Here is a 25,003-nt window from a genome sequence, read left to right on the forward strand (position 1 = left end):
AGAACTGGACTTACAGATTGTTGCAAACTACATGTGAGTGCGTGAAACCCTGTAAGAGAAGCAAGTGTTCTTAACTGCTGAGACGTCTCTTCAGCCTTTACTTTTAATTCTTTAAAATGTGTTTGTTCCCACTGAGCAAAAGCTTTAAACTTTAAGAAAATCCAACTGACCAACTTTTCCCCTCATAGCTATATCTCAAACTTCCCTTTCAAATTCAACATTGGGCAGAGTTTTCAGCTACAATACTTGGTATTTTACGTCTTACATACATATATATTTATTTTATATATATATATAATGCATTTTAATAACAAAATGTATAATTCATTTGGAATGGTGGTGCAGGCCTGTAATCCGAGGCAACTGAGGCAGGACTATTTTAAGTCCAATGCCTACATGGGCTACAGACTGAGTTCAAGGGCAGCGTGAACAACTTAGTGAGACCCCATTAAAGTGAAAATAAAAAGAGGGGTGTGGCTCGGTGTAGAATGCTGGTCTAGGATACACAGACCTCTGGATTTAGTTTTCGGACAGGTGCATGTGAGTGTGTACAGACAGACAGACAGACAGACAGACAGACAGACAGACACACACACACACAGCATCAATAATATATGGACATCCAACAACTCTAGAAGTAGTTTTGTTTTGTTTTTCTTTTTTCAAGACAGGGTTTCTCTGTGTAGCCAGGGCTGTCCTGGAACTCACTCTGTAGACCAGGCTGGCCTCGAACTCAGAAATCCACCTGCCTCTGCCTCCCAAGTGCTGGGATTAAAGGCATGCACTGCCTGGCTCTAGAAGTAGTTTTTCTTAGTGATTCTTAGGATTTAAAAAGAACTACTTATTCAGACCATCTGGTTTCTTATGAGAGATTTTATATTATTCCAATCACTGAAAAGATGAGAAATAATAATTTTATAAAAACTTGAGATTATCAGCTAGTATTATAGTTAATAAATAAATAAATAAATAAATAATTTTGGTCTTTGAAGGGGAGTAATAGACTGGGTTCAAGGCATTAGTCGTGTAACCTTAAAAATATAGTATATGGTATATGCTGTCACTACAAAAATTTTCTTTCTAAAACAAGTTTCATTGAAACTAAATTGTTCCACATAAAGATACTATTAATAGTTGGCGAGCCAATTTAATTTTAAAAACGACTAGTGAATATAACACTGTATAGTAGAACTCTGCACATAGCATCCTTACTTAACAAAGATTACAAATGGTAACTTTTCAACAGTCACTAATAATGTCAGCATCTGGATTCTTTGCTGATTTGAGGTGTGCTTACTAGGTTTTACTTATGGACACTAGATCTAATACATGATAGTAGTACGAGAGTATCTCTAGGGAGATCTACGGTCAGTCACTTCTTCAACCAGATCTAACTACATTACCACATTAGTAACATCTTAGCTCACATTCTGGATTTGAGAATTTTTTAGTCCTAGGAGATCCACACTGGATCGAATGTCTCAAGAATGTTCAAGTTCAGCCGGGCGGTGGTGGCGCACGCCTTTAATCCCAGCACTTGGGAGGCAGAGACAGGTGGATTTCGGAGTACGAGGCTAGCCTGGTCTACAGAGTGAGTTCCAGGACAGCCAGGGCTACACAGAGAAACCCTGTCTCAAAAAAAAAAAAAAAAAGAAAAAGAATGTTCAAGTTCTCCATCTGTTCAACTGAAGAATATACCCACTGGCAGTCCTACTCTGTACTCTGGACTGTCTACCTGCCAGGCAGAATGACATGTCATGAATGACAACCAGGATGGTTGCCTCAAAGAAGCTCCTCAGAGCCAAATTATCCTTACTATACCACTGTCTCTGTTAGTCTAAAACTTTTGTTATTATTGTAATTTTTTTGGTGTGTTTACTATTACTTAAATATTATCTGGTCTTTAAATGATTGTTTCTTAAGGAGACTGATCTGAAAGTATAGCTCATTATTGATGGGAACAAAAAGAAGATCGGGAAGAAAAAAATGGGAATAAAGTAAACCAAAGGAGCACAGTGAGTAAACTCAACTCAAGGCAACACGCTGGTCCCTGGCTGAAGCAGTACGGCAACGAGGGAAGGGAACGTGCCACCAGCTGGCCTGGAGAAAATACCCATTTTATTTTGTTCTAAAAGAAGTAGGAAGAAGAGATAACAACACAGTAGGTAAAGTGTTTGCCTACACAAGCACATGTGTGAATGTGTAAACAGGTACACACACAAACTCTTATGTAAAGGAAAGGAAGACCAATGAACCCAGAAATTTTACTCCCAATATATGTTAAAAAAAAAAAGAAACGTTTGTACACAAGTGTACACAAGAGTAATAAAAGAAAAAAAATCTCCAAATGCCCACCAAGTGAAAAAGACAAAAATATGTAGGTTATACACACGGCAGACTATTACTGTGTCACTAAAAGGAATAAGTACTAATCCAAGACACATGGATTAATAATAATATGATATTAAGTAGAAAAATTATGTTCCCACATATTGTACAATTCTGCTAATACTAGATATACAGGATGGGTACCTATTGGGGATTGGTTCTAATGCTTAGTCCTATTTCAGCTCCCAAAAAGCTGTGTTTTCAGACCTGAGGATCCCGGCCCCCAGGTAGCTTTGATCGATAATAAAGCATTGCTGTACAGCCACTGGCTGGGCAGGGAGACGGGGCGGGACTTTTAGATTATGCAAGCAAGAGACAAAGTGAGAGGGGAGGAAGAGGAGGACCGCCATGAAGGGAAAGCAAAGGCACTAGACAGCACTACAGAAAAGAAAGCAACCAGCCACGTAAGAATTTGGGAAAGTATTTTATATTGTTTGTGTCTACTGTGAAGTGGTCGTTTCCCTAATTTCTTTCTCAGACCATTTATCCTTTGAGTATAGAAAGGCTACTGATTTTTTTTGAGTTAATTTTATATCTAGTCACTTTGCTTAAGTTGTTTGTCAGCTGTAGTTCTCTGATGGAATTTTTGGGGTCACTTAAGTATACTATCAGAACCTCTGCAAATACTGACATTTTTGACTTCTTCCTTTCCAATTTGTATCCCTTTGCAGCCTTGTCTAGTCCCTGGTTTTACTCGGATTGCTTCAAGTTTCTCTCCATTTAGTTTAATGTTGGCTACTGGTTTGCTGTAAATTGCTTTTACTATGTTTAGGTATGGACCTTGAATTCCTGATCTTTCCAAGACTTTTATCATGAAGGGATGCTGAATTTTGTCAAATGCGTTTTCAGCATCTAATGAAATGATCATGTGGTTTTTTTCTTTGAGTTTGTTTATATAGTGGATTGCATCGATGGATTTCTGTATATTGAACCATCCCTGAAGTCCTGGGATGAAGCCTACTTGATCATGGTGAATGATCACTTCGATGTGTTCTTGGATTCAGTTTGTAAGAATTGTATTGAGTGGGCTGGAGAGATGGCTCAGCGGTTAAGAGCACTGACTGCTCTTCCAGAGGTCCTGAGTTCAAATCCTAGCAACCACATGGTGGCTCACAACCATCCGTAATGAGATTGGATGCCCTCTTCTGGTGTGTCTGAAGACAGCTACAGTGTATTCATAAATAAAATAAATAAATATTAAAAAAAAAAAAAGAATTGTATTGAGTACTTTTGCATTGATATTCATAAGGGAAATTGGTCTGAAGTTCTCTTTGTTGGGTCTTTGTGTAGTTTTGATATCAGTGTAACTGTGGCTTCAAATAACAAATTTGGAAAAATCTTCCATACTCGTGGGATTGGCAGGATTAATATAGTAAAAATGGCCATCTTGGTGAAAGCAATCTACAGATTCAATGCAATCCCCATCAAAATTCCAACTTAATTCTTCATAGAGTTAGAGCAATTCTCAAATTCATTTGGAATAACAAAAAATCCAGGATAGCAAAAACTATTCTTAACAATAAAAGAACTTCTGGAGGAATTACCATCCATGTTGGGCCCCATTTTGGGCCTGGTTTGGGCCTTGTAAACAAACTGGAGCCTGGCTCAAGTTTGAGACCTGTCTTAGTCACTTCTGTACTGGAGTGACTCAACAGGACCTGTTTAGCCCTGCCTCTGCTCAGCTGTTGCTGACGTAGAACTTTGCAATTGGCCCTGTCAGTCACCCCATACCCTCTGTCACCCTTCTCCACTCCCAACGTTATCTCACCCTACCAAAACCCCTCCCTTCCTATGCTCCAAGTTTATATAAACAAGAGGTTGTTACATTAAAGTTGAGTTCCTGCCTTGACAAGACTCCCGGCCAGGTGTGTTTCTTTGGGCCGCCAACACTCACCATCCTGCTCAGCTCTGGAGAGACCCGGCTGGACTGGGACATCTCTCTCCTCTTGCCTGGACCTGCCAGCTTTTAGGAGCTAGCACATCCCTGACCTCAAGCTGTACTGCAGAGCAACAGTGATAAAAACTGCATGGATTGGTACAGTGACAATCAGGTAGATCAATGGAATAGAATTGAAGACCCAGAAATGAACCCATACACATATGGTCACCTGATCTTTGACAAAGGAGCTAAAACCATCCAGTTTGGAAAAGGAACAGCATTTTCAACAAACAGTGCTGGTCCAACTGGAGGTCAGCATATAGAAGAATGCATATCGATACATCTGTATCTCCTCGTACAAAGCTGAAGTTCAAGTGGATCAAGGACCTCCACATAAAACCAGATACACTGAAACTAACAGAAGATGGGGGAAAAAACTTCAAACACATGGGCACAGGGGAAAAGTTCCTGAACAGAACACCAATGGCTTATGCTCTAAGATCAACAATAGACAAAATGGACCTCATAAAATTGCAAAGCTTCTGTAAGGCAAAGGACACTGTCAATAGGACAAAATGGCAACCAACAGATTGGGAAAAGATCTTTACCAATCCTACATCCAATAGAGGGCTAATATCCAATATATGCAAAGAACTCAAAGAGTTAGACTCCAGACAACCAAATAACCTGATTAAAAATGGGGAACAGAGCTAAACAGAGAATTCTCAACTGAGGCAACTCAAATGGCTGAGAAGCACCTAAAGAAATGTTCAGCATCCTTAGTCATCAGGGAAATGCAAATCAAAACAACCCTGAGATTCCACCTCACACCAGTCAGAATGACTAAGATCAAAAACTCAGGTGACAGCAGATGTTGGCAAGGGTGTAGAGAAAGAGGAACACTTCTGCATTGCTGGTGGGGTTGCAAGATGGTGCAACCACTCTGTAAATCAGTCTGAGGATTCCTCAGAAAATTGGAAATAGTATTACCTGAGGACCCAGCTATACCACTCCTGGACATATACCCAGAAGATGCTCCAACATGTAATAAAGACACATGCTCCACTATGTTCATAGCAGCCTTATTTATAATAGCCAGAAGCTGGAAAGAACCCAGATGTCCTTCAACAGAGGAATGGATACAGAAAATGTGGTACATTTACACAATAGAATACTACTCAGCTATTAAAAACAATGACTTCATGAAATTCACAGGCAAATGTCTGGAACTTGAAAATATCATCCTGAGTGAGGTAAGAGACACACATGAACACACATGGTATGCACTCACTGATAGGTGGATATTAGCCTAAAAGTTCAGAATACCCAAAATTCAATTCACAGATCATATGAAGCCCAAGAAGAAGAAAGACCAAAGTGTGGGTGCTTCAGTACTTCTTAGAAGGGGGAACAAAATACTTACAGGTGGAAATATGGAGACAAAGTATGGCGCAGAGACTGAAGGAAGGACCATCCAGAGCCTGCCTTGCCTTGGGATCCATCCCATATACAGTCAAAAACCCGGATGCTATTGTAGATACCGGAAGTGCATGCTGACAGGAGCCTGATATGGCTGTCTCCTGAGAGGCTCTGCCAGAGCCTGACAAATACAGAGGCAGATGCTCACAGCCAACATTGGACTGAGCAGGGTCCCTGATGGAGTAGATTGAGAAGGGACTGAAGGAGCTGAGGGGGTTTGCAGCTCTGAGTGGGGAGCAATACTGTCAACTGGCCAGGCCCCCTGGAGCTCCCGGGGACTGGACCACCAACCAAAGAGTACACATGGAGGGACCCATGGCTCCGGCCACATATGTGGCAGAGGATAGCCTTGTTGGACATCAGTGGGAGGAGAAGGCCTTGGGCCTGAGGGTGTTCAATGCCCCAGGGGAGGGGAATGCCTGGGCAGGAAGACAGGAGTGGGTGAGTGGGTAGGTGGGTGGGTGAGCACCCTCTTTGAGGCAGGGGTAGGGGAAAAGGAATAGAGAGTTTCAGAAGGAGAGACCTAGAAAGGGAAAAACATTTAAAATGTAAATAAAGAAAATATTCAATAAAAAGAAAAAAGAAAAAAATTACAGCCAGATGGGAGGAACAAGTCTGGTTTTCTATTACACAGAAGTGTGATTATAAAAAAAAATTAAAAATAAAAAAAATAATTTGGGAAAGTGCCACTTCCCCATTGGGTCTAGAGTAGCACAGATGAAATGTTGATTTAGCAAGTTGACTCAGGAAAGTTGGAAAGAAGAATGTATGATAGCTGCGGGGATGATTAGAAATGCCTAGCCACTGAGCTAGTCAAGGAACATCAAAATTAGCTGGTGTGTGTATGTGTTTGTGTGTGTCTCATTAGCAAATCCAGAGAGTTTTGGGGAGCCAAGGCAGTTTAACTAATTCACTGCTACAGGTACCTATGTGGAAATGGAAAGTTTATTATTGATTGCTTAGAGTTGCAGGGCTGGGAAGTTCAAAGTTCCAAAGTATAAAAAGGTTTCCTTCAAAGTGACTTAAATATTTGAAATTTATGACCTTGCCTACATAGTTCCAAACAGATGAGAAATCTTCAAGTTGTCTTCTTGGGAGTGAGTGATTTACACAGCATGTGAGTATCTCCATCAACTAGAAAATTTATGTATATGGGTATTTTGCCTGTAAGAATGTCTATTTATCATGTGTGTGCTTGGTGCCTTAAGATGACACTGGATTCCTTGGAATTAGAATTAAAAATAGTTGTGAGGCAGGCACTATGTGGGTGCTGGGAATCAAACCTGGTTCCTCTGGAAGAGCCGTCAATGCTCTTATCCGCTCAACTCTTAACGTCTACAGCTCCAGAAAAGTTTCTGCAAAGCTCTTCCTGGTAATCTCAAACCCCACTCTCAGCATTCCCCTATTCCGGATGTACTATGCTTACTACTTTGTAAGCCACTGATTACATAGCACCCTGACTCTGAACTTGACAATTAACCGTACCTTTCCTTCTTGCTTTTCGGAACTTGACAGCAGCCAGGTTTATTAAATTCATTCCGTAGAGGTTGTAGTCGATGAAGAGCTGTAGGAGGTAGGGGATGTGCGCTTCGTGAGGCTGGTAAGACTTATTCATTATGGCTCCACTTTGCAAAAGCTCACATATCCTAAAGTAGAAAAGGAAAGTGACAGGATTATAGTCTTTAAAATATTAAATGAAGCAATGATTACAGAAATATAGAGGACAAAAAAACCTACTAATACTCAAAATTTTTTATTTCACTTTTTCTAGAAATATGTGTTTTATTTCCAGTTAAAAGTTTAAACCACAGCTTTAAAGTAAAGAAAATGAATTTTTCTCAATGAAAAAATAATTCATGGATTAAATGGGGAAAAATTTAAAACCATATAAGAAAAAAAATTAGAGAAATTCACATTAGTGCTTGCCTGTAATCCAAACACTTGGCAAGGCAAAGCAGGAGCCAGAAGGCCTGTGGCCATCCTAGGCTTCCCAACAAGATATTGTCTCAAATCACCAGGATGGAGTTGCTTATGTCAGGCCTTCCAAAGGTAACTAAAAGCCAACAGGTTCTTTTTTCAAATATTTTTTATTTAAGAAGGTTTTAACTTATTTTATGTGCACAAGTGTTTCCTTACATGTGTTTTGTTTACTAAGTGTATGAAGGTCAGAGGAGACGCCGTGAAGTGGAGTTACTGACAAACCATCATGTGGATGGCTGGGAATCTAACCTGGGTCTGCTGTACGAGAAACACAGGCTCTTAACTGCTGAGCAATCCTTCTAGCTCCCCGGAATGGCTCTTATGCATGGCTACCTGGCACTAATTAAACATGGTCTAACCTTGGTTCCTACTTGCATTCTGTTTCAGACGTGTTAAACAGAAAATGAGGAACTGTAACTGCTCTGGACAAATGAAGACATTTTAAAGAGACACTTGTGAGTCTCAAACTACTAAAATAAAGAATTCCCAAAGTGGGGAGGGGGTCCCCTAGAAATTTCATGCTGGGGGAAGAAAAAGGCACCAACTGTATGGGATACTTGTCTCTAGAAAAGAATTCACAGAGTTCTAACAATTTTGTCAGACCAATTCAAAGGATGAGACTCAGGCCTAGTCAGTGAGTCAATGGTGGGTGGCACCACACCTTGAGCAAAACTGTTCAAATGTCTATATATTTGCTTTCTAAAGTTTACTCTTACTTCAGGATGTTGAGAATAAACTGGTATGTATATAAGGAGAGAGGGTACCTAGCTAGATGTCTTTGTCCCTCATCCCAATGTGGCCACATTGGATAAATCTTTTTCTGCTTTCTACTATTAAAAAAATACAGAAATAACTTCATAAACACCACTAAAAATTTCCCAAAGAAACACCACTCATAGTTCCACCACTCAAGACTGTGTTACCATTGAAATGTTTTTTTCCTTCATATTAGGGAACATAAGCAACAGCAGCAATGCACATAAAAAAAAAGTACTATGTCAAGAACTGAGGTACAGAGGTGTTCCCATAAAACCTTCACTAAGAGGAGTCTAAGCAGTAGGTTAAATGAACCACAGGTTCAATTCTCTGAAGAGAGGGAAGAGGGTTTCATATGAACACAATAGGGTACAGTAAAGGTCACTAGAAAGCAGTATATTCTGGAAGGGAAGCCATAGTGTCATACTGTATGTAGCCTAGTGTCAAAATCTGAAAGACAAATGCCAGATGTCAGAATACAGACAGCCTACTTACAATGTCAAGTCAGGTTACAGACAGCCTACTTAAATATGAAGTAATAGTAGAATCTGCTGGAGAAGTAAGTAGCAGGCAAACAAAGCAATCACATCAGGAGGCTATCATGGAAAACCTAGATTGATGGTTGTAAAACAAAAATCTGCCAGAGTCAGGAGATCTGTAAGGGTGACATGGTCTCACCTGAAGAACTGACTGGAGATGGATGGTGAGGCAGGGAGGAAGTGAGTGTAGGCCAACTAGTGGTGATATGTTTATAGAAAATGGAATGAATGAAAGAAAAGTAGTTTTTGTTTAGTTGTCATTTTGTTTTCAGAAAAAAATAAAAACAAACAGCTTTATGTATACTGAGTTTTAGCATAGTGGGACATTCTGGTAGAGGTTTACACACTAAAAATGAACAGAAAAGATCATAATAATGTTTAAATACTGCAGAAGTAGCTAACACACTTTTGAGCTCTACAGACTGAATAGGTTATGTGTTATAAATGCTTATCCTCAAACAAACCTTACTACAAGCCCATGCTAACACTTTACAAAGTGATGAATCTTCAAGAGATTTTAAATGATATTAAGAATCAGAGACATGAGATGGCTCAGTACTTAAGAAGGCATATTAGTTTTGCAGAGGACCCACGTTCGGTTCCTAGCACCCATGCTGGGTGGCTCACAATTACCTCCTTGTAACTCCAGCTTCGCAGCACCAAATGACACTGGCCTCTGCAGGTGCCCGTGCTCACATGCACAGCCTACGATGTATTCTTTAAAACTCACACACACACACACAAACGAAAAGGCTAAAATTCACATCAAATCTTCTCTGTGAGTCCTCATGCTTAACCACACGGCTAGTCTATTTACTGTTAATGGTTTCATGTATTGATTGGGAACTCAAGAGAAAAAATGAGACTATTCATACTAACTTAAAGGTCACATGCATAAAAATGTATACATAATGTAAATATGGAAGGGAGAAAATGAAGACATAAAGCCAGTCCCTAAGGAACAATCACCAATAGTAAAGAAGAAACAGTGACAATGCACAGCAGCACCAAGACAAACGAGCAAGTATGCGGATAACCAAAGGAGGCTAGTGTCTCAGAAACCAGCATGTGCAGTTATTTGACGGTCTCCTAAGTAGTACCACAAGCTCAAAAAATAAAGACCTAAAACAAATTTAACAACAGTTAGTGAACAAGAATTTCAGTGGATTAGTTTAGATAGAAATCATAAGGAGTAGAGAATGGATGGGAGGTAAGACATTTGATATGGAGAGGTAAGTCTTTCAAGAAGAATGAGTATGTGAGAGACGGGTATGTTTATATGTGTAAATGTGTGTATGTGAGTGTTCCAGTAAAATGATCAGTATTAACACTTAAATGGCACAAGGAAAGAGACGGGGCCAACTGACAGATAAAGGCACTGCTGACAAGGAGCAGGTCATCAGTCTGGAGGTGGTACAGACATTAGAATGGAACATGGGAAACCTTGACAGGAAGAAGGGCAAGTATCTTGCCTTAAAGTCATTTAACTAATAAGCCTAAGTGTTAGACGTTGAACTCAGACAATTTACTCTTAAAAAGAAGTTTTGTATTGCATTTACTTATTGTCATGTACGTCCATGGGGGCCAGAGGACAGTTTGAATGAAGGAGCTGGCGCACTGCTTACAGCACTGCTTACAAGGCGTGTATCCTGGGGATGAAGTGCAGGTGTCTCTTTGCAGCAGGTGGCTTTGCACTGAATTATCTGGCTGCCCTCAGACCCCTAGCCTCACAGCTGTCAAATTTATTTTTAGAATCTGGAATACTAGATGCAGAAGACTGATTAAGGGCAAAATAAAAAACAAAAATCAAGATATGAAGCGGATAGTAAGGAGTCAACAAAAAGTGTTCTCACTGCAGTCTTCCTTCCACAAAATTCTCCTTATTTTGAAGTTCTAAGATTATCTTGTTTTGAGTCTTGAACATATGGACTGGTCAACAGACCACTAATACTGTATCAGACAGGTATCATCTCTCCTTCCGAAACAAGTCGACAAACTCACAATGTACAAAACAGAAAAATAGGCAGGGGCTATAAACAAATGACCTACCTTTGAAATATCCTTCATTACAACCTAAGCAGTGGCTCTTTCTACTCATAGACACAGACATCTTACATTCTTTACTGTAATGGTGTTATAAATTACAAAGCCTTTCTTCTAGTGTCTTCTTATTATTATAACATGTAAGTCATGTCTATTCATATTTTGGTTTTGTTTATCTTTGTACCTTTTCACCATTGCAGGATTGTAAAGATAGATCTTCATAAAGTGTCTTTCCTTCTCATGATAACCATAAAAAGGCCTGAAATATAAGAAAAACATATTTTAAAACATTTCTGTAATTCAAAGATGAAATAATACAACTCAATGTCCTAATAAGGCTCTGCTGGCCGAACTCAGTCTTCTTCCATTTTATATCACCAGAAACACATTAAATACCCCAAGAGCTTCCAACTAAACCCATTAGAGATTTATTTATGAAGAATCACCAAAGCATTTTTAAGATTTTGAAAATTTCCCTTTGACAAAACTTGGGACCAAAGGGGACAGTGAACCACTTCTACCTTACATGTAATCACCACAGTGCTTATAAAGAAGTTATTCTTGTTTACTATGGTGGTTTGAGCCAAAACAGCCCCCATAGGCTCATATATTTGAATACCTGGTCCTCACTTGGTGGAACTGTTTGGAGGAGTTATGTCACTTCAGGTGGGCTTTTTTTTTTTTTTTGAGGTTTCAAAAGCCCACACGAAGCCCAGCCCCCAAACTCTTTTGTAAGTTACTTTCATCATGGTGTCTTATCACAGCAACAGAAAGGTAACCAATGAACCTATCAAGCAATACCTCTAGACACAGAAGAGGAGCTTTACAATTGTGTTGGTTCAGTCTACTGAGGTCCCTACAACATTTCCCGTTTAGTTTGGCCTGGCCTGCTTGAGGACCCTGGGGAATCAACTAGACAAACCTAGTATTTCTTCTGGGTCCAAGAAGTAATGGAACAGCTTATTCTTAGAAGCTTGATCTCACACATCCATTCTTAACTCTAGAAAATAGCTAGATAAACGTTTCTAGGAAGGTCATCATCCTTCAGGGGTCCAACAAAGTCACTGATATAGCTCAGGCACTGACAGTACCACTTATCTCTGTGTAGCCTTTAAACAGTGACAAGTATCTTGGACCAGGCATGTTACATCCAGATGGAACAAGAGAATGGTCCATCCCTATGTTGGCCTAGAACAACTTACTCATAGCACAACCTAGCTGGGTCCAAGCTAAGGAAACTACTTTCTGGCTGGCAATATAATTCCCAAACAACCACTGGCTATAAAAACTTACAGATACTGCTAGTGTTGATTACAACTGAAAAAGTTGAATGAATACACACACACACACACACACCCCTCATGAGGAACACAGATCAGCATGGTATATTCAATCAAAACAATAGTAAGTCTCTTACTAACAAACTGGTATGAAGAACTAGTCGACCACCAGATGCACGAATGCCAGCATAAAGCAGCATGAAAACTAAAACTGTAATATGGGGCTTCTAAGAAAGCACAGTCATTGCTATAAGAGCACAAAGAAAAGGATATGAAATAGTTGCCAAAAATTTGAGAGGATGAATTTTCTGAAAAGCTTAGTACAATAGTAAGGAAAAATAGACAATTCAAAAACAGAGAATTCAAGACCTAATTGAAATTCACTAAGATCATACAAAAAGAACTCATTAAAAATCTTGAAGATAAAAAACATAATGAATGAAGTTAGGTATCTAGCTGACTGAGAATTTCAACAGTAGAAGTGAACGTACAGAAGAATTTCTGGGTCTGAAGAAAGTCTTTTGCCATAATCTACCCAGATTACTGAATTCTATTAAGCAGGTCAACATTTACTTCATGAGATTTCAGAACAGAATGGAAAGGGCATTAGAAAATCTAGCCAACAAAACCCGTGAGTGAAACTCCTCTGACTGGCCAGGCAATTGTTGAGGTTAAAGGCAGAAGGGTCAGGAGCTCACAATAGACCTGGCTACATTACATTGATATTCACATCCAGAAAGCTCAAAGCACTTCTAAAACATTTCATTTAAAATGTATCTTCCTAAAGAATATTATAGTCAAAATTCTAAAAACTCAAAAGACAAAGTAAAGAGTTGAAATAAGAAAAGTATGACATCATTGGAATAACAGCAGAAGTCCCAGGGAGGCTCGTGTCTCTTTACAGCAACAGGACACTGCCTAAGACACTTGCTGACCTGGAGCCAGTCTGACACTTGCTGACCTGGAGCCAGTCTGACAGCCAGTCCCAGCAACTCCCCTCCCCCTGCCGCCTTCGCACCTTAAGAGAGGAGCTGTAAGCATAATATAGAGATGCACACCAAGACTTTTAAGTGGATGCTGGAGATCTGAACTCAAGCCCTCATGCTTGGACAACAACCATTCTCATTCACTGAATTATTTTCCTAGTCCAAAAACTCTTTTTTTTTAACAAAGGCAAAAACTGAGGGACACCAGAAGGGACAATCCCTTCCACTTTGGAAGCCACAGAGTAACAAAAACTGCAGTCCCTGACACCTCTCTTCAGGTTAGATGGAAAGTCCAAGAGGCCCTGAAGCAAATAGACTACTGCCATTTCTCTCCGACAGTGTCCTTTAACAGCACGTACATGACCTTTCTTAGTCAGCTTTGTTCATCACTTTCACAAGTTTACAATGGAGAAGCAAATTATGTATCACATGTACTCACATGTGTTGTACCTATAAAAGCATGTGTATCAACACATGACACATTTTAGTAGCTGATGTCTTTAACATCTATACATATTAAATGAATCCAGTGAAAATTAAATAGATCGGAGATTAAGAGTGTGAAATGGGGACAGTAAGATGGGTTCGTGGTTAAGGATGTCTGCCACCAACAATGACCGACACTTATTTCCTGGAACCCACGTGGTAGGAGTCCCCCAAGTTATCCTCTGACCAGCCCCCAAAATAAAATAAATAAATAAACAGATAAATCAATAAATGAGTGAATGTATCTATGCATGATTAGAGGCTTAAGAACCCTACTATGTTACCTCAGGACATGAGACTGAAAAGAGAAAGGGAGGCGCAGATGGTTATACTAAGAGAAGAAGTGTTCAATGAAAGCTTAAGAAGCTGAGGTTTCCATGTAATTTTAGGAGGACATAAAACTCTTATACCTATGATACACTGACTGTGATTTTTCAAAGATGATGTAATTAAAACAATACATCAGTGAGGAGCTAAGGAAATGACTCAAAGGGTAAAAGTGCTTGCCATTCAGAAGTACACGGACCTAAGTTCAAATCCCATTAATGCATGTAAAAACCAGATGCATAACAAGTATGTGTAATCTCACTGTTCCTACAAGAAAGAGGAAAGCAGAGACAAGAGAATGCCTAGAAGCTCATGGGCCAGCATATGCAGACAAACACACACACACACACACACACACACACACACAGCAGAAAGAAAAGAAAAACCCTATCTCAAAACAAGGTAGAAGGTGAAGTCAACACCTGAAGCTGTCCTCTAATTCCATGAATGTACCATAGCACACAAGTACCCACACCTACACAGACACCATGTACATACTCACACAATAATAATGTTTTTAAAAAGTCACTCACACTCTGGGTCAGAGTCATGTCTATTATTGTTACCAAGTAATTTCTGTTAAAGTGTTTATTTTGCTAGCTCCCAACATCTGAAATGTGCACACTTCCATCCTTGTCTCTTACTTTAGTCCTGATCATCACTCACTGTTCTCCCCCTGACCCCCGACCCCCGGCCACTCACCTTGCTAGGCTCTCTAATTTGATCCCTCCTCATGATTTCCCTTGCTTGCTCTCTCAGCCTGGAGAGCCCGTCCCTGGATTTTGCGTAGCTTCCTTTCATTCTCATAGATACACATCTCAGCTTAACTAACCTCCCTCAGAACTGTATTCTCTGATTGTCTCTCTCCATCTTTCACCCTTTATGTTAAGATATATGTGTATATGAGTGTGCTACATATCTGCCTGGTGCCCAATGAGGCCAGAACAAAGTGTAAGACTGGATGTCCTGAAACTGAAGTTATACGTTGCTAGCCACACATTCTGAGTGCTAGGAGAAAAATCTGGTGCTCTGCAAGAGCAACAAATGCTCTTAACTACCAAGGCATCCCATCATCCAACTCCCATCACTTTATAAATAATACTTACTACTTCATCCTATGTATGTGTGTGGCACATATGTTCACAAATGTACACACATGTGCAGGATACACACGTATAGTATGTGTGCACACACATGCCTGTAGAGGCCAGAGCTCAATGTGAGGTGTAACAATATTGTTTCTATAATTTGCTAATGTTTCCATGAAGAAAAGGATAAAACGTGTGGTGCTGAGATAGCTCTTCTCCAGTGTCAACTTGACTACACATGGAATTAACTACAAACCCAAGCAGTTGGACACGTCTGTAAGGAACTTTTTTGATTGGACCATTCAGGTAGGAAGACCACCCTAAATCTATAGAAAGGACATGGCAGGAAGAAGCTTTTTGCCTGCTTGCCTTCAGTCTCACTGGCAAGTTCATTTATCCTGCTGCTGAGATATTTCTGTACCCTACTTCTTCAGAATTTCAGTGTATACTGAAGATCAGCTGAGACATTCTGCTTCATGGGTGGAACAATTAATGGATTCTTGGACTTTTTGTTTGGAAATAACAAATAGCTATTGTTGGACTAGGAGGACCGCAGCCTATAAGCCACTCTTAATAACCCCCCTTTATATATGCATACAGATTCATTCTATCAACTCTGTTTCCCTAGAAAGCCTTGACTAATATAGATGTCATCTCATTTTCTTTTCTTTTTTGGTTTTTCAAGACAGGGTTTCTCTGTGTAGTCCTGGCTGTCCTGGAACTCACTCTGTAGACCAGGCTGTCCTCGAACTCTGAAATCCGCCTGCCTCTGCCTCCTGCCTCTGCCTCCCAAGTGCTGGGATTAAAGGCGTGTGCCACCACCGCCCGGCAGGGATCTCATTTTCTTAATGGTAAATTTCAATCTTTTCCTACTATTATGATATTTTTCATATACATAAATGCAGCTTTTAGGAGACAGATTATCTTTACACACATAAATAGGAAAACAACCTACATTATGTGGTCCATATTACCTTTGCTTTGTCTTAGTTTTGTTAATAATCTTTAGTGGCTTTTTTTTTTTCAGTTAATCTCTTAATTTCAGATACTGAATAAATATTTAACTATTAAATAAAATTTATTTGGAAATCTGTGATTCTGCTTTCATATATATTACTCTAAAGTATAGCTTAGAAATTCTATACATTGTCTTCTAATTTTTTTAGCCAAAAAAAAAAAAGTCTCTGAATAACTTTATCTTGCTAAGCTGGGGAATAAGAAAGATCCATCTACATGCCGGTGAGCGCCATCCAAATCTCAGCATGAACAAAAAGATGGACAAAAGGGATTTTCTCTCCTCTTCCTACAACTGAGATGCAATTATCCTCCTGCTCCTACTGACCACAGCTTCAAGCCCTCCAGTTTCTGTACATGTTGATTCTGCTTCTAGGATTTGTATCAAGTTTGCAAGGTCTCATGCCTTCAGCCTGGAGCTGAGAATAATACCATCAACCTTCTGGTTCTGAGGCTTTTCAGACCTGGACTGGCTATACGAGGGTTTCAGCATAAAGACTGACTACTGTAGCTTCTCGGCCTCTGACCACATGACATATCCCTAACAAACACTGTCTGAACATCTGCATCTGTGTTCTCACCACAGCTACATCTGTAGCCTATGCCTGTCTCTCTGCCTAATACAGTGCTCAGCACTGTGAAAACGTGCTGGTGTGTACTAATACAGTGCTCAGCACTGTGAAAACGTGCTGGTGTGTACTAATACAGTGCTCAGCACTGTGAAAACGTGCTGGTGTATACTAATAAACAAGTAAATGTGGTTATTTCTTCAACCGAACTATTAGCTAGTGAAGGACAAAAACTAAAATAACTCAAGTTCTGTTAAATGCTAAAGTAAACAAAATTGAGCTAACATATAGACTACACAGTCATGATGATCACGACTATATCCGATTTAGACAGTAGCCATGCTTGCACAAATAACCCAGGGGAAACAGTCTGGCACCCATAGGAACTGAATGCACACATCAGTGGTTTTGGATGGAAACAGTAAACTGGCAGTATATAGAGGTCAGATCAAAGTTTAAATGTTGTTCCATAACACTAGGAAAGAATTCTAAACTATCCAATTACATTATAAGAAGTGTGGTTTTGCTCATTGGGAATCAGAAAATAGGAAAATAATAATTCAGTTGAAAAATACTATCCAAAGCCAAGTCTAGATTAAGATGTAAGAAGTAGACAAATTTAAGGTCTGTACTTTTGAGTGTACACATATAAACCTGACACACCCAAGCACGGGCTCCAGAGCTTTCCTCAAGTGTGCTGCACCAACACACTCAAAATTCTGAGCAACACAAAAAGTCCTGTGGTCATTCTCGACACATCTCCCAACTCCCAACTAACTGAACAGCAAGTCTTGACTTAACCCTCGAAATACATCCAGAAGCTGATGATTTTCCACAACTTCCTTGCTACTACTGTAGTTCAAGCTACTATACTTTATTACCTAGACTGATAAAATAGCCATACTGAGCTTCTTGCTCCTCTATCCATGTCTTCCCACATCCTTGTTCACCTACACAGTTGCTAAAGCAACCCTAGTAAGTTTAAGTCAGACCCTGGCTGTTCAGTATCATGCAACAGCTCAGAAGAAAATTCAAAGTCCATAGAATAGCTGCCTACAGTGATTCTCGAATTTGAGTATGCATCAGAATTGATAGAAAGGCCTATTAAAATACAGATTGCTAGTCCCCAATCAACAGTTTCTTATTTAGTAGATCCGGAGTCGGATTCAAGTTATCAGGCCTGCTAGTTGAATCTGTCTGAGAAAGAAATGCCATGTAAGAAATGTATTAAGGAGAGCCCATGTGAAAGGAAGTAAGCAGAGATAACAAAAGGCTAGGATGGCCATCAGGTTTAGACTCTGTAATGATCTAAGACAAAGGAGGAAGAAGCTGGGAGTCATCTTCCACTGTAGTTCAGTTCAAAAGAAAGAACAGAGCAAAACTATTGTAGAATTGTCAGTCTTCAGATAAGAGACTGTCTTAGTATTCTTGTCCTCAGAGACTGGCTAACAGAGCCTATGAGAAGCCTTGTACTTCATCATGCCATTGCTCAGGTAAAATCCTGGACCCTAAGAGATCTGAGAACCACAGCCTCAACTGTAAAATCCTACAGAGCTGATGCTGAAGATACTAGAAACTAGTGTGAGAACTGTACCTTGAAAACTAGTGGTCTACATGATTCTCTTCTCATCCGCATCTGCCCACTCTGTCTGCCGTTCTCCCCGTCTCCCATCCCAGCCACCTGGACTCTTCCTCCCTCACGTCCACTGTATCCTTTTGCATCGTACATCATTTGGTAGTTAATGCACTGATCTTGTCAATGAGACCCTTCCTGAGCACTGAGTTTAAAACTGTACGGGTTTTTATATCCTTCTTATAGTCTTTTCCAGCTTCTTTCCTTCTATACCAATTACCATGTGACAAAAAATAAATCTATCTCATGTAATATGTACTGGTCACTACCCTTTTCTCATTACTAGAATATGACCTCTATGAAACTGTTTTATTTAGCAATATACAAGTAAACAGGAAAGATCTGAATATCCTCCAAAGGTCCACAAGTTAAACGCATTACTGAGAAGGTACCTTTAAAAGGTATAATGGGGGCATGTCTTTAAGTCATTAGGAGTATGTTCTCACAAGGATTCATGAAACAGGTCTCTTCCCTTTCCTAGCCTATGTTTCTTGACCTATGGCAAGTGATTTTGTTCAGCTACATGTTTCTGTAATGATGTACTCTCTTAACACAAGGCCAAAGCGACTGGACCAATGGATCATAACCTAATAAAATGTGACCCGAATCAAGTATTTTCTCTTTATAAATTGATTGTCTCAGGTGTTTTGATACAGTGACAAGAAGCAGAGCAACCTGTCAAGGACCTACAACAGTATAAACAAGACAAAAAGGTCTCATAAAGTAAGAATGAATTACATGAATCTCTACAGTGCTAGGAAGCAAAAGAAAAAAAAAAAAGAAAAAAGGGGTTAAAATAAAAACAACTGGTAGCCATTTATTTTTCATTCCTGTAAAAATTTACTCTGTAAAACTTCAAAAAGAAATTCACCATAGCTCATTATGACAGTAAAACAAATATGAACAAAATATATTTCATGAGTGTTTTCTTCTAATTAAAATAAGAAAAGAAATACAGAGAAGTGAAATTTAAAAGATATTCTCATACTTACATTCCTGATACTAATGACACTTTGAACACATGCTGAGCAGTGGAAGATGGATTGCCTAAAGCCACATTAAGTGCTCTGTCGATACTGAATGCCATCTGAGAAAGATAGCTTTCTGGCTGCTGTCCATAGCCATCGTATGGCACATAGAGGTAAGGAAAGATGCCATGTAGATGAAGACATGTCTTCTGACCTAAAACGTAACACATTATAAAGTTAAGTCTTGAGACACATACAACAATATAACATTCAGAATGCAAGTCACTTAATGTTCTATTGGCGATATAGCTTATGGAGGGTGGAAGAAAACTAGTCCATAGCCACCGTGTTAAGCATGTTTTACAATAAACCCCTTGTTGGCATGTTGTAATCATTAGCACCGTAGATGACTTAAGTCTGTAGTTTCACATACATAAGGACATGCAGCTCCTTTATTATTATTACAGTCTGACTAGTTATGTCTCTCACTGAATCAGCGTTGAGAAAGCTTATAAACCTCACTCAGCACTTAGTGAAATCAGTGAATACCTCTTTGCATTAATGTTTTCTACTGAGAACTTTCCCTAAAATTGAGATAGCTCTAGAAGAAAAAAATAGCAAAAAGGAGTTCTTATGTATGAAATCTTGCTAGTGGGGACAGGAAGAAAAGTAAAGATAAAATTTTGCTATTACAAAGGAAAAAAAACCCAAGGTATAGATCAGTTGACTGTAATAGAAATGGACTTCTGCATACTTAAAATTCCTATTTGATGGAATGGAACTATAAGGAGAAACAATGTGATGGGGTGGGGGACCCAAAAGTATAAAAACCCAAGAATGCACATTTTACAGATGCAAAAAGGAGACTGACTAACTAGCACACTACCTGGACACAGCCACGATAGAGAAAGGAATGAGGGGCTGGAGAAATGGCTCCGCGCTTACTGCTCTTGCAAGATCTGGGTTTAGTTCTCAGGAGCCACCCTCTTCTGGCCTCCATAGGCTCCTGCACACATATGGTGCACGTAAATCCATACAGGCTCTCATGTATACACATAAAGAAAAACTAAGTCTCAGAACAGGAAAAGAAAGGGGGAAAAGGCCACAAAAACAAAACCCACAGCAACAGAGATGAAAAGCAGAGGCACCATTACTTCCCTGAGCCTGGCAGGGCTCCTGTCCTCAGAACACTGCCCTTAGTCTCTCCTGGGTACACGCCACTCGTCTGATTCCAACAGGGAGAACAGCAGCAATGAAGAACACATCCGTGTTTCTCATGTTGCTCTTCACTACCTTGTACTATTTCTGTCAGAAAACTGTCCAAGTTTCTTTCTACCTGTTACCTATGTATCCCTCACTCTGATCAGTTTCTTTTGGTAGAAGTGGCTATTTTATTGATCACTATTTTCCATTTCTGGCTTAGATTTATATAAAACATACAGAAAACAGTGTGGACGTTTTGTCATAAAAACATTGGTCTCCCTGACATAGACTCCACCCTGGAGACAGGGTCTCTTTATGTAGCTCTGTCCTGGAAACAAAGAGACCCAACCTGTCTCTGCCTCCTGAGTGCTGGGACTAAAGGTGCACACCACCATGTCCACCCACCTTATTTTTAAGGTACTGTTACAAACAGAAATGGCAGATCTAAAAGTGATCACATCTAGCAAAACTAGAAAGGTCGGTTTTATAATAAGTAAGATCTAGAACTCTTAGGCCACAATATTCTAATTATTACTTTAGTGCTGGAACCAAACTTGCTACCTAGGAGTGCATGTGTGTGCGTCGAGTCCTGGATCACGGGCTTTGGGCAGAAATACTCTATCTGAACTACCAATCATCCTAGTCTTGAAAATGTAGAAACTGTGTTGTCACTGCACTGGGAATTTAGTTTCTATTTAGACCAACACTTATGAAACATAATTTCAGAGGAATGAAAAACCATTTTAAATTAAAAGCAAATTGTGTAAAAAATTGAGTTCTAAACAAAGTTATTTCCTAAAATTATAGTTTAAAATTCTTCAAATAGGGCTGGAGAGATGGCTCAGCAATTAAGAGCACTGACTGCTCTTCCAGAGGTCCTGAGTTCAATTCCCAGCAACCACATGGTGGCTCACAACCATCTGAAATGGGATCTGATGCCCTCTTCTGGTGTGTCTGAGGACAGCTACAGTGTACTCATACATTAAGTAAATAAACAAATCTTTAAAAAAATTATTCAAATAAAGAAAATTCTAGTAATAATGATGAGTGTCTTAAGAAAAGCTATCATCTACAGATGACATGCTTTCTAACTATCTCATAAATAGAAGTTTTAAACACTACCCTGAGATACAAGCCACAACTGAACTGACAGCAAATATACTGAACTAGAGGTTGAAGAATTCAGAGAGACAGACGTTTTCCTTGAAGTTGGCAAGTAAATTCAAGACCAGTGACTTAGAGAAGCACTACTAACATCCCGCAGGCACTGTAAGGACTTCAGAAAATATTTTTTATGGACAATGTATATTAATGGAATTTTGGCTAAAATGCTTAAGAGAAACAATTACAAATTTGATTCCCATTAATAAGGTATCTTTAAAAATGGCTTTTAAAACAATTCTATAGTACACTTTTTACATTGTCTGCTTAGTAGGAGTCAGGAAAACTACTTTTCTATTCATAAGCTTTGGAATTACAAAAATCTGGGAAGATATGACTTAGAGAAAAGGTAGAAACTACATAGAAAGTACCAGGCTGGATGTTTTACATCGATTTCTTTCTAAAACCTAGGAACAACACTGGTAACTCTGCAGCGGTTCTCAACCTTCTAATGCTGAGAGCCTTTAACACAGTTCCCTCATCTTGTGACCCCAACCTTAAAATTATTTCATTGCGACTTCACAACTGTAATTTTGCTACTGTTATGAATTGTAATGTAATATCTGATATGCAGCCAGCCCTCAAAAGGGTTGACACTCACAGCTTGCAACCTGCTGGTCTAAGCATATGGCTTTTTAGTAACTGAAGCTACACTTGAAGGCAGACTGACAAATCTGAAACCAACCGTCTTATTACTCAACATTAATTAAATGCTCAATTTCTAAAAAGCAAATGTTGGCTTCCTTAATTTTTAACTTCTCAGTTCCTGATTTGTATTAAAATTGTGTTTCTTTAACTCATTTGATGACAAATTCTTTGGAACCCAAAAGGAATTTGTTTGAAGAACACAGCAATTTCAGGACTCATGTACAAATACATGCAATGTGTTTACTAAATACTTGCAAAATGAAAGAATGCTCAACAAAATAGAATAATTGATCAAGGGGAAAACATGAAGTTAAAGCCTGAATGTACGTGAAGAAAAAGTAATCCAAGAAAACAGCGACTGTGATACAGGAGGAGATAGGCATGTGAGTCTGCTAAGGATTCCCGTTTATTTAATTTCCTGCTCTGAATTCGTCACTCCATTCATTCATACTGATGGCATCAGTATGCTCCCGCAAAAACAACTGCACATGAATTCCTGCCATAATACTAACAACCCTAATATAGAATGGGTATCACAGAAAGAAAATGAGAACTAAAACAAGAAGCTCAAAAGTGAGAGACTTTTACAAAATGAATATGCACACCAACTGCTTTATAGCAGCAGTTTTTACTGAAAACTCTGTAATTCCATAGTGGCACTGTTTTTATCTTTACAAGGTAGGACCACATCTACTGCCTTATGACAGCACTACCTCATATAAGTGCACGGGATGACACAGCTGCAGCATCTTATTAGAAATAAACTATTCAACTTCACTAGCCAGGATTAGGCTGAGAGAGAGCATTCTAAGATGTGTACAGTTGGACAACAGGTACCACGGAAAGTTGCAGTCTAGTGAAGAACCTTGCCTTCATTCCAGAAACCTATCCACTACACTACAGTAAAAGATGTGATGAGAGAGCATTCTTTTAAGAATATTTTTGCAAAATTAATAAAAATTAAAGTATTTTAATCTAATAAATGGTTTTGAATTCTTGAGATTTAGGATATTGGCTATTTCTAGGTGACATGTGGATGTAAGAAAACATTTATTTCCTTGTCTCCAGAAATTTTATTAGGATATAGTTTATAATAAAAAAGAATAATTTTATAGTGTGTTTTGATATGTATATATTGTAAGATGATTAAATAAGGCTAATTAATATATCCATCACCTTGTATACTTATTTTGTGATAAGAATTTTATTCAAAAGAAAACCTAATATCTCAACAAATTTTAATTTTTTTTCTTATTTTTTTTCATAAAAGCTGGGACAAAGCTAGGAGGACGGAAAGTGAGCTAAAAGTTCCACTCCTAGCCAAAAAGTTATCTACAATTGATAGTTGCTGGCTGGGGGAGGGACAATCAGTTTTCTTTAATGCAATGACATCGGGTATATGACCCACAGTCCGAGGCAAGCCTCAGACTCTGGAGTAAGTGGTCAATACAGATCCAACTCCATGGATTTTGTGGGTTTGTTGTAGTAATTTTGAAAGAAAGAACAGAAGGTTGGGTCTGTATGTAGGGAAGAGGGAGTGACCTGAGAGGAGCTGGAGAAGGGGAAATAATATGAACGAAGTATATTGCATGAAATTCTCAAACAAGTAAAAACATTTTTTAAAAGCTTAGAGAAAACCTCAACACCTTTTAAAAAAAAATAGCTAGTCAATCACTAACTGCCGTAGGCTAGCTGTGTAGAGATCTGAGAACGGGGACTACAACTATTAGACAGCAAAATTACTAAAGAGATAAAAACAGCAATACAAACACTGAAGGTGTGGAAAATCTGACTTTTAAAAACTGCTACCAGAGCTGGAGAGATGGCTCAGCAGTTAAGATTACTGACTGCTCTTCCAGAGGTCCTGAGTTCAATTCCCAGCAACCACACTGTAGCTCACAACCATCTGTAATGGGATCCGATGGTGCCCTCTTCTGGTGTGTCTGAAGTGTAGTCATATACATAAAAATAAATAAATCTTAAAAAAATAACAAAACAAAAAACTGCTAGACATCTTGAAAATGTCTAGTTTTCAAAGAAAATACTACAAACGACAGAACAGTATGGTTTTATAGAAGGGAGTAAAAAAGCACTTCAGAGAGTACTTGATGTATGCTAGCCACAGAACTTACTGGACAAAAGCTTCAAGGCCAGATACTAATATTTCAAAGAACTAAAGCCACACACACACATACACACACACACACGCGCAGAAATACATTTGACTATAACTGTTCTGTCATTTAAAAGATAAGAACATAAAGGCATAACTATAAAATCATACTAAGGGGTTTAAGGTAGAAAGATGTACTTTGTATAATGGCAACAGCACAAAGAAAGAAGAGAATGGACCAAGATTATACAATAAAGCTGCATAGGAGCTAATCCAAATAGCGCTGTTTTAAGATGGGGAAGTATCATTACCACAAAGAAAACAAAAAACTGCCTGACTAGAAAACAGCAAGGGAAATAAAAGAGAAAAACAGAGACAAAGCCACCAGCACACAAGTCATGGAGGTACAGAGACAAAGCCACCAGCACACAAGTCATGGAGGGACAGAACAAAGCCACCAGCA

At 39.0% G+C, this 25,003-nt stretch overlaps 1 protein-coding gene across 1 annotated transcript in view; it reads right to left on the reverse strand.

Moving 5' to 3' along the window:
* The window catches only part of Rev3l (REV3 like, DNA directed polymerase zeta catalytic subunit), a 148,728-nt gene that overhangs the window by 87,530 nt on the left and 36,195 nt on the right, over positions 1-25,003 (reverse strand). Inside the window, exons 2-4 of the mRNA XM_028768990.1 lie at positions 19,440-19,629; positions 11,249-11,323; positions 7,232-7,392 (exon numbers count right to left, since the gene is read on the reverse strand). Of these exons, the coding sequence (XP_028624823.1) occupies positions 7,232-7,392; positions 11,249-11,323; positions 19,440-19,629 (426 nt within the window). The remainder of the gene's footprint in view (positions 1-7,231; positions 7,393-11,248; positions 11,324-19,439; positions 19,630-25,003) is intronic.

This window comes from Grammomys surdaster, unplaced genomic scaffold, assembly GCF_004785775.1.
Source record: "Grammomys surdaster isolate TR1022 unplaced genomic scaffold, NIH_TR_1.0 190, whole genome shotgun sequence".
Lineage (NCBI taxonomy): Eukaryota > Metazoa > Chordata > Mammalia > Rodentia > Muridae > Grammomys > Grammomys surdaster.